The sequence below is a fragment of the Lampetra fluviatilis genome, chromosome 13 (assembly GCF_964198595.1).
Source record: "Lampetra fluviatilis chromosome 13, kcLamFluv1.1, whole genome shotgun sequence".
NCBI lineage: Eukaryota > Metazoa > Chordata > Hyperoartia > Petromyzontiformes > Petromyzontidae > Lampetra > Lampetra fluviatilis.
Genome location: NC_136287.1, coordinates 14,656,299 through 14,666,573, shown reverse-complemented (window position 1 = coordinate 14,666,573; position 10,275 = coordinate 14,656,299). Strand labels below are relative to the sequence as shown.

General features: G+C 54.0%; 1 protein-coding gene across 1 annotated transcript; it reads right to left on the bottom strand.

The window, feature by feature from the left end:
- Positions 1-869: 869 nt before the first annotated feature.
- LOC144935578 (RNA-binding protein, mRNA-processing factor 2a-like) lies at positions 870-9,675 on the bottom strand. Its single transcript, XM_078862382.1, has 7 exons — positions 9,565-9,675; positions 8,162-8,239; positions 6,898-6,936; positions 6,456-6,518; positions 2,518-2,668; positions 1,980-2,107; positions 870-1,562 (listed from the first exon to the last, which is right to left on the bottom strand). The coding sequence occupies exons 1-7, from the start codon at positions 9,673-9,675 to the stop codon at positions 1,539-1,541; spliced, it is 594 nt and encodes a 197-aa protein (XP_078718508.1). The 3' UTR covers positions 870-1,538.
- Positions 9,676-10,275: the final 600 nt, after the last annotated feature.

Here is a 10,275-nt window from a genome sequence, read left to right as displayed (position 1 = left end):
GCCAAATAAGAAGTTACATTGCACAGGAACTGCACACTGTAAACATTAAGTGGGTTTCATGCAAAGTATGGCACGTTTGCACTCTTGGAAACATTGCCGTGTGCGGCGAGGCGGCGCTCATTTGAGACATTCGCCTGCACATCAGTGGCACCGCCCGAGCGGCAATCCGCGGGAAACGTGGCGCGGCGCAGGCCGTCCATCTCAAACCGCTCGCCTTGCGAATGGACGCAAAGTAATTGCACAAACGACGATATGCAGCGGTATGCAGGAAAATACTTTATTTTCAAATAATTTCCAAGAGCTTTAAACCCATCGCCGCACACGCCCGTTGGAGTATTTTAATTGACAAGAGCAGGCCAGGGTTAAGTCCTTCTGCCTTACCAGGAAAACTAAAGCAGTCCGTAACCGTGGTTATGCACCACAGGTTTTGCAGGTGGTAGCTCTTAAGATGCCAAAATTATACAAAACCTTTCAACCGTTTTTCTCGGATAAATAACATAAATACTTTATTCCTTTTATGCAGTCGTGTTTTTAGAAAACGGAGGACTCAAAATGACCACATAGAAACCACCCGCTCGCCTGCCCCCCCCCCCATCCACCTTTGAAGAGAAATTCGCGACCAGTGGAAATTAAAGAGCGCCTTGGAGACGACCGACCGTGTAAAAGTTGGTCGCACGCAACAGAACAAGCACAACCCACGGCGTCACCTTTCCACCACTCAAATATACAATCTGATGCAGTCAGTTAAAGCTATACATTGTGCCATCAAGATTAACCCACGTTTTATTTTTTAAACATTTTTCTTTCTCAAATAGCAAGACTAAAATAAAGTCATGGGGGAACACCCATCCATAATCCAGCGATGCCTTCAAGGACTGGAGATTTAGAACATATTTAAGGCATTTTTATTTACTGGAAAAGAAAAAAATCGGAATGCCTCATCTGCAATTTAGGAGGAATCCCAATCTCCACCCCAAACTGGACAAACGCATCAGCTCGGGCATCCAGTGCTCACCCGGGGGGGGGGGGGGGGGGTCAGACTTCACCAACGATGGCAATCAAAACATCTCCGGGTGTATCCGACTGTCGAGGGATGGCACACGTTCATTCTCCTCGTCAAGCAAACCTCACACCCGCACAGCAGTCCTTAGAGAACCAGCCGTGCCACAGCGGATGCAGTCTGCTCTTACTCAACTCAAACCAGAAACAAGGACTAAAAAACACGTTCAACACGACCAGGCAGGGCTATCCGCGGGATATGCCGTATTACCTCCTAGAGTACGCGATCTGCTTGTAAACAAGCCGTGCGTGGCGCATTAGTGTCGCCCCACAACAACAAGGCAACGACAGGGACAATTTCATAGCGCTTACGAACCATGCTGCACAGGGCCACCGAGGAGAAAGGACCGGGTCCACGAGCCACCACCACGCCCAGAGTGCCGAGCGAACGCTCCGACACGCGCCACGTTTCTCTCCCCCCCTTGTCCCTCGCCAGGGCCGAGGAGGCGCTTCGCCGCTCCCCCACCCAGTGGCTCATCCTAGGAGGGGGATATCCAGTGCATCTAGCAGGCACACAGCACGCACACACCAACACGCCGTGTTGCAGCAGTTCCACCATTAGGTTAGCGCCCTTTCACATGCTTAGGACAAAGTGTGCGCATGGTCACCAACAATGGGACAGTCCTTTGTCAGTCCACTGTTGAGGGCCTCCTCACCCTGTATGGGTCAATGAGGGGGGTTACATAACCACACACTTCACTGGTCATTGCGAGTTGGTAAAACGCACGTTTGAAGTGCCCGAGGAATGAAGACTTGCCACAGACTTGGCACAATGGGCGAAAACTCAAATTCCAAAACAGAGCCTCGGATTGCCACCACCGGGGGGGGGGGGGGGGGTGTGTGTGAAAACGCCAAGCAGAGCGCTTCATGTCGGTGTATCCGGCGAAATGGGTTCATCGCCGTCAAACCTCGCACCGTACCTGTGACGGCAGCGCTGAGGCGGGGTAGGCGAAGGACGCGCAGGGCAGCATGGGCCCCAGGTCGAACAGCGGGTAGGGGGCGGCCCAGGTGTCAGCGGGGGAGAGCATCGGGGGGCCCGACAGATCAACTGCGCAGACCGCACACGAGCGCGGCTCGGCACGCTGGGCGGCAAACTCCACCGGCTCCCAAAAACGCACTCGTCGCAGCGGCCTCAATTCATACGAATGTAGAACACCTCTGGCACACCGTGCGTAGCCAACCGTGCCAACTGAAATGACGCCGCAGGATCTTTAACGTCCACTCCCAAGCAGACGGTGCCACGGCAAGTTTCTGGTTTTGTACACTGGCAGTATTAGCCGGGGGGCACCACCGATCTCCGACCGCGGCCAACGCACTACCGCCGGGCCGCGTCACCGCCCATGCGTTGCACGATAAATGTAAAAAATTATTCTAAACGAGAGGGCCGAGTTTGGCCAGTGAGGAGGGTGGAGATGCGGCAGCTGTGCCCCCCCCCCCCCCCCCGTGCCCGGCACTCACACGGGTCCCGCAGCACCAGGTGGGCTCCCAGCGCCGGGTGCGGCATCACTGGGTTGGGCGTCGCCAGCAGTCGGTTCCTCGCCGTCTTGGTGTTGGCGCGAGCGAACTCCAGGCGTAGGGTCTGAGGGCTCTCGGGGTCGAACCTCACGCCCTATACACGCACACAGATGGCGGTGGCGGCGTGCAGGTCAGTCGATGGCGTCGCCACCCCTCGGCCGCAAGCGCAGCCCGCGTGGCGCGACGACTCTACCCAGCCCCCACGACCCGCACAGTTAGAGGGGTTATTCGACCGTACTTCACCACGCTGGTCAGAGCGGGTCGGTGAAAGCAGAGAGCACGAACGTGGACGCATAGGGAGGTCGAGTACAACAATGTATTTGTTTTGCTGCACTGCTCACCACGTGGCTCGGGCTGCGGGCAGCCTGCTGCCTGTGCGATGGCCACCGATGAGAGCGCAAACCGGACTCACCCCCCCCACACCCCCCGGCTTGGGGTCCGAGAGCGTCAAGATCTAACACATTGCCTGCACATCACCATTTCGATTGAGAGAGTCTGGTGTGGCTACATCAAGGCAGGGAACACACGAGGGCACTCGTGGAGAGTGTTCATGGGTAGGAGGGCTACCAGGACAGAGGGAGACAGCATTTCAGTTGCAGGCAGGAGGGGAAGAAGATAGAGTGCCCAGTCGCGCAACATGCATTATGAAAAACACTGCCGGCTCACAGCCACTATTTGTGAGGATAGTCTTCATTAAATACCTTCCTATATCCCCCCCCCCCCAGCAGTGTCTTGTCAAAATTGTTAATATTTCCACACGCGATCCTATAAAAAAAAGACAGCAAACAGACATACGAGGAGGATGCCAGATCAGAGCTGTGGATGGGGCAGCCGTTTGGTTTCTCCCCAGACTGCACAATGAGGCCATTGCACAACACGTGTGCAATCGGCCATCATTGTTCACGGGCCTTGCACCGTCAAGTTGCAGGGAAGCCTTCGCCACCCGACAGAGCGTCAGGATAAAGGACAACCCATTATTATTCAAGATTCGGTACCAGAAAAATAAAAAGTTAGAGAATAAAAGCCACTCCGGGGAGGCACCGATTGAGATATTGTTCACATAAATGTCAAACTTCATGGCCTGCCTCCGACATGCTCCAACACGCCCCCACCCCCGCCCCCCCTCGGCTGATCCTAAAAAAAAATCTCCCCCATGAGATGAAGTCCTCGTGTCTTTCCACTTGTAGGAGTACGAGACCTCATCCACCCCTGGTGCAACAGAAGCCGCTCCCAGAAAACGTTCCTCCCGCACGCGATACCACCACCCACATCACTCCTTGTGTAGAGCCATTTTTCTACGAGATTCTGCACTCCTGTTCCCACATTCATTTACACAGAACCCCTTTCCCTGTCGCGACCATGTACGGAGCAAGAAGAGATCAGTCTGCTCCGACACTACACAACACTGCATCACGAGCCCACACTACAATTGACAACACGGGAATTTCAATGCGAGGGTTATTAGAGATTTGATGGGGTAGATTTATCAAAACAAGCAAGACCAAGGCAGCGTGGATTTGCTATAAGACTGGAATAAAACCGAGCAATTGAATCTATGCTCAAAGACAAGAGCTGATGGGAATGTGTATTCCCCTTACGAGAGACACTTCTGGATTATCTGGGATCTGGCCCAGTCATTATGGGCATCAGAGTTCATCAAAAAGGTCCCAGAGAATGGGGAAATTCCCCTCCCCCTTTGTATATGTTCCAAGGTTGGCCGTGGACCTGCAAACAATTGAAGAATAAAAATCCACGTAGAGTGATCAATGGACCCCTTGGCACATTCAGGGCACCACGGTGAAGTCAGTCGCGGCATTGCCCCCCCCCCATGTGATATATTTATGTTCAGCTCTCTCAAGCCAAACCTTTACTTTAATAGCAAGTGATGCATACATTCATGCTTTCCAGTGGAAGGCTTAGAAATGCCACGAGCCATCTCTTGTTAACCGAAGCAAAAACAAAATCTCAAATTTAGATTTAGTTTCTAGGACATTTGAAGTGTGACGTTAAATTTAGCGTATAACCAAATGTGATGCTTAATATGGCAGCAAATGGCTACATAACCAATATCACCAAGCCTCACCCCCCCCACCCCTCTAGCCTTACGGACTGTTGGGGCAAGTGCTGTTAGAGCACCTACGAAGGCCGGCATACAAGGTGGGCAGCACGTGCCCGACCGCCTTTGTCTCCCCAGTGGCAATGTTTACACACCACACCAGGTACTCATTGGAAGTCAACTTGGGGGAGATCCATGGCCAGTTCAGATAATGGTCACTGGACTGGTGCAGGCCGAGAGCAGAAATCGAGCTCTGGGTTGCAGCAGGGTTTGTAGCGCAGCGTGCCAACTGCGTCACCACCGCTCCACAGACAAACACACAAGCAAACCGTGGATTGGTGCTCGAGGGTAAATTGAGATTTCCCTCTGGAATCTCTCAAACATGAAGCAGACGCTGCTACGAAAGGGGGCAGCATCTACAGAGGGAGGCATCGATCGGAGCTGTCTACCGTAGGAAAGGCACGAGGGACCGGCGCTGGAAGCAGACGTTGCGAACCTCGCGGTCCCTACACAGACAGTCGGCTCGGCAGTGCACAAACCGCAGCTCATTCTTTCACATCTCAAAAACCATGCCGCCATCCGAGCAGCCGGACGGTCAGAGTCGTCTGTGGGGGAAATATCGCTCGGGTCGCGGTTGGCACGCAGGGCTATAAAAAGAGAAGCCACTCGTAGACAAGGGTCGTCTCAAAAGAAAGGGCCACAGACTGCGATGTCGCTTACACTGTACACACAAAATAACCTTCCACTTGGCTTTAAGCGCATTGCTCGTGATACTCCTGGGGTGGAGCAGACGCAGATGTTTGCCATCAGTGACACCAAGTGGCTCGCGTTGGACGGCACACAGGCAAGCCGCCAACGTGTCCGTCAGGAGCCGAGCGAGATGGAGACCCAGCCACCCTCAACGTCCTGCCATCTCTGCGGCCAGAATAACCGCACGCGCGCGACGCCATCCTGGAGCATAAACACAGGAGGACCTTATTTGGGCCTAATTTTTTTATTCCTATTTTATATGTATTTATTCCACAGGTGCATTTTCAACATCCTACCAAGTTTACTTTGCAGATTGGTTTTATAACATGCTGGTAGTTAACGTGAACAAATTTGGACAAAATAAAAATGTCTTTTACCCATGCCAAGGGTTACTATTAACATTTTTGAATAAAAATATTCGTGTTATTATAATAAACTATTTGGAGAAGCATGTTTTATGAACGTTTCATATAATAATGCACATCTTACACGAGTGATTTGCTCAAGGACTCATAAATCTGAGTGAAGATGCTCACATCACGTTTAAAGGGTCAATGGTGATTTCAGAGGTCGGCACTGGCAATACAATGCCCTTGCATCTCTCATGGATTGGACAGAAGTCAGGCAGACGACGCTCACGTGGACAAGATGCGGATGAGAGAACACAGCCGCCTCTGCTAAAAACCTGGGTTTGAGCCCAGGTAACCACGTGGGCGAGTTGAGAGCCTGCACCTGGGTCACCAATACACAACAACTAAAATAGTCACCAATGCACAACAACTAAAATATTGCATTTGGCTCCCTAACTTTACTCCATTTCGCCAAAGCCCTCAATTAAAAATGTTGGTTAACCATGCAATAAACATGTTACAGGGTATAACCAAGGGTGTGCCTCTGGTATGAAATAGGTCTAGACACAAGTCTAGGTTACTATCGTTCCCACTTTAGCGCTCTAGCATCTGCTGCGCGAAATGCCACAATCCGTTCTATCAGCGTGAGGTGGTGCCTCGACCAGCAGCGAGCGGAGAACGGCAATTCCCATTACAACGTGCACACGCGCGATGAAAGAACTCACGTTCAGAGAGACTTTGGCATCTTCTGCTTGTGCTCGGCTGTAAAAGGTTACAAATCCCACGGGCTGGAAGAGACATTTCAAAAGAGTAAACATCTATAGATCTTACTTCACACCACGTTAGTGTTTGAATTTGCCAAGTCACTTCGTCACTGGAGGCTTAAGATGCTGTACATGCCCAGCTTGCGCTGTTATCAGCAGTGCAACGGACGCTGTAGATTAAGTAGTAGTACTTGGAGTTTGTTAATCCGCTGATGGCCATGCAGCCTATGAACATAATTACTATACAGAGCCAGAGAACATGGCCAATATTCGTAACATAGACCAACACTGGCCACTTTACACACAAAACGTCTGTTCGGATTTAACCGCTTCAGGGCTGACCGATGCCAGAACCCGTGTTTGATAAGCGAGAGAACGAGGGAACGGCTCAATTATTGCTTACCTGCTTAGAGGTCATCAAGATCAGAGAGCCCTCGTATCCCTGCAGGACAACAACATGAAGTAGAATCATTCAAACGGAGAAGACCCAGCCGTGCATAAAGTTTCACCGATGGCAAACCATGCACCCCCCCCCCTCCCATCGCCACCAGTCACACAGCCATCCACCAAAACCACTGCACAGCACATGCACCACACTTGGGTACATTGAACATGCAATAAACACGCACACGCAGTGTACATAGAACAAGCCTTCAATCACGGTGTGAACATTGACAATTCATCCCAAATCCATAAAACACCTAAAAGGCTGCGTCGCTGATGGGGATGCAAACACTTTGAGGGACAGCGTGATTTCAGTCTGCTAATTTATGGTTACATAGTGCACGTAGAACTTCTTTCACACCGTACGTAGCCCACCATGCCAATTGGAGGTGCGGAGCAGGGAAGGACAAGTCGACACAAAAAGCAGTTTTAATTGTCCCCAGAACGACGCGAACGATTAGATTTCGTTACAGTGTGAGTGTGACAGCACCAGGCTAACAAGTCTCGCAGGTACTCTAATCAATATATTGTATATAAAATCGATATATAGCCGTGCCCATTGTGAGGAGGGCTGATGAACAAGCGCGCAAATCGATACACGGTCCATTTGAATACTCAACCCGGATCCGATTGACCAATTTGGACCTTCCCATGCACGGCATTGAGACCACAGCCGTGAACACAACGGGACGCCTTGGAGTACTCGAAAGTGCGTGGGTGGAGGGGTAGGTGAAGGGGCGGGCGAGATGTTAACCACCTCGCCTGGTATGCACGACGTTGTAGGTTCGATCCCGACCCCTTCTGTACAAGTGGAATTTGCGCGTCCCTCCCCGTGGTCGCATCAATTTTTCTCCGGGCCCTCCGGATTTTCCCCTCCACATTTAGAACCAACACCACCACGCGGCTTTTGGAGCGTTTGGCTGCCATAAGGTTCCACAAGGCACTGGGTAGAGCCGTCATTTGTGGCGAGGTCGCTTCTGGAATGGAGCTTTATAGCTCAGTGGGCCTTACCTGCTTGGCTCATAAAAAAAAATCTTGTTCACGTAGTTTGTTGATATTTATCCGCAAAGACTGTCAGAGTTGGACACGTATTTATAATTGCACAACGCAATAATCTATAGCATTGTTGTGGAGAACACCAGCAACAAAAAATAACGCAGCTTCTCTACTGCACGTTGGTTCCTCCATCCTAAAATGGGTTCCTCATCGCGTCCGCCGCTCACCTTGAACGGTCTGAAGAGCAAGTAGAGCTCACGGGGCTTGATGTCCACGGGCAGCCCACTCACAAACAGGGTCCGCACCTGTCCACCACACAAGCCCAGCCACAGCAAATTCCTCCAGAGCCTCACAACCCAACCAGCGCACTCCTCCTGCTGCGCTCTCAAAGGGGCCGATCGACAACGAATGACGGAGCGCAGAGCCCTCGTCGCGAGGACGCGATGGACACAACGGAGCATCGTGGGCTGCAGTGGGGGAAATGGGAGTCTCTGGGTAGCCCCCCCCCTCGTCATTAGTTGCAGTCCGTCCCCTCTCAAGCCCAGTGCGAGCACGCTGCAGTGCTCCATCTACTGCTGGATGATCCGACGCCACGGCCAAAGGTCAAAAGATGACGTCTTGCCCAAGTGGCGAGCACTGAGAGCCAGTGGTGGCTATTTCACAGTCACGTTACGGGGCGAAGCTATTCATAGGTCAGCCACCGTCGTCTTGCCCACGAAGTGGTACCCCCCCCCCGTTTATTGACTAAAGGGAGGGGGGGGCACGAGTGGCTGAGCCAAACTCCCCAACCAGGAATTGAACTCGCCAACCTTCGGATTGAGAGCCGCTCGCTCCGCCACCGAACTGGGCGACGTGCAGGCGACGCCACTTCGTGGAGCCCTCGACCGGTGGGGGAAGTGCCGCTAACGAGGACCGATCAAGGTCGGCACGGCACACGCGCGGTGGGCGGGCAGGCGGGCGGTGGCCATCACACGCCCCGGCCGCATTTGTCTCCCTAGGTAGCGATGTTTGACACGTGGCATTACGTTACTCATGCGAGGCAGAGTCGATCGAGGAGAGGCCCATGACCGGTTCAGATAATCGTCACCCGATGGTTGGCCAGGAGCGGGAATCGAATTCAGGTGGCCGGGTTCGTCAGCGTAGCGCGCTAACCGCTGCGCCACCGCTCCCCACAACACCACAGAAGGGTTGACGCCTTCTAGGAGGATTGAGGGCGATTAGAATTGAAACGAGGGTGAGTGCGAGCCAACAGCTGGGAGGTCCGCGATGGGGTTCGATGCGAATGGGCAGAGCGCACGGACCGTGCGGCCCCGCAGAGGGGATGGAGTTTAAGCCGCGGAGACGGCGGCGGTCGAAATGAGCGTCGCGCAAGCGACTTGCAGCCAGCAGCGTCACGAGCCGCCCTGACGGGGAAGGTCGTCTTCTCAACACCGCCACCCGTCATTTATCCGTAACGTTCTCAGTTACGGATAAGTTGGCGAACCCACTTTCTCTACTGCCATCACCTGGCCAAAATCACGGCCCAGGTGGAGCAAAAAAAAAAAAGAGATTCCCAGAGACGGCGAGAGCGCACGAGGTCCCAGCGAGCACCACTCGGCGAGCCGCTCCTCTCTCGCGAGTCGCCGCTCACCTCCTCCTCGCGATGAGCGCTCGTGCCGAGGTCGCCCTCGTCCACCTCCAGGCGAGTCGAGCTCGTCGCGGGCGCGGACGAGCAGCTCTCGACGTCTCGCAGCAGCGGCATCGGACCCCTCCTCCTCCTCCCTCCTCCCTCTCGCCGTCTCCTCGAGCCCCGCGTCCCCACCACGCTCCTCCGCGCGTCCCCACCGCGCAGAAGAGTTCGGGGTGGTGGAACTCTCTCCTGCGTCTCCCTTCTCGCGTCCTCTTCACGTAGGCGTCGCTCGCGAACAGCGGAGCGCTGCTGCTGCTGCTGCGGCCGATGTCTCTGGTCCCTTCTCCGGCGGGCAGCGCCCCACGAGTTCGCCTCCTACGCCGGGCCGACTCAAGCGGGCGCTGGGACTGCTGGAGGCGCGGCTCGGGGCTAATGAGGACTCCTCCTCCCCCTCCTCCTCCCTCGTGCCCTTTTGTTCCGCAATCACCGTCAGCTGTGCGGCGATAACGAGGCGGTGACGTAGCCACGCGCATCGCCTCCTCCTCCTCGCTGCTGGCACGAGAGCGCCCCCCAGTCCGTCATTACCTCGGAGAGGAGCAGCCGTGCCCCCCATCACCCCCCCCCCACCGCAGGTCCCTCAGTAGATGGGCAGCTCTCACGGGGAAGTGGGAGACACCACGGGGGGGGGGCACAGGGCAGGGACAGTCGCCGAGAGACGGAGGCAACAGTCAC

Coding starts and splice junctions, on each gene's coding strand:
- LOC144935578 (XM_078862382.1), bottom strand. CDS start 9,675: ATGCCGCTGCTGCGAGACGTCGAGAGCTGCTCGTCCGCGCCCGCGACG. Junction 8,240..9,564: donor GCGCTCATCGCGAGGAGGAG/GTGAGCGGCGAC, acceptor TGTGGTGGACAG/GTGCGGACCCTGTTTGTGAG. Junction 1,563..1,979: donor CCTCAGCGCTGCCGTCACAG/GTACGGTGCGAG, acceptor TGTGCCTGCTAG/ATGCACTGGATATCCCCCTC.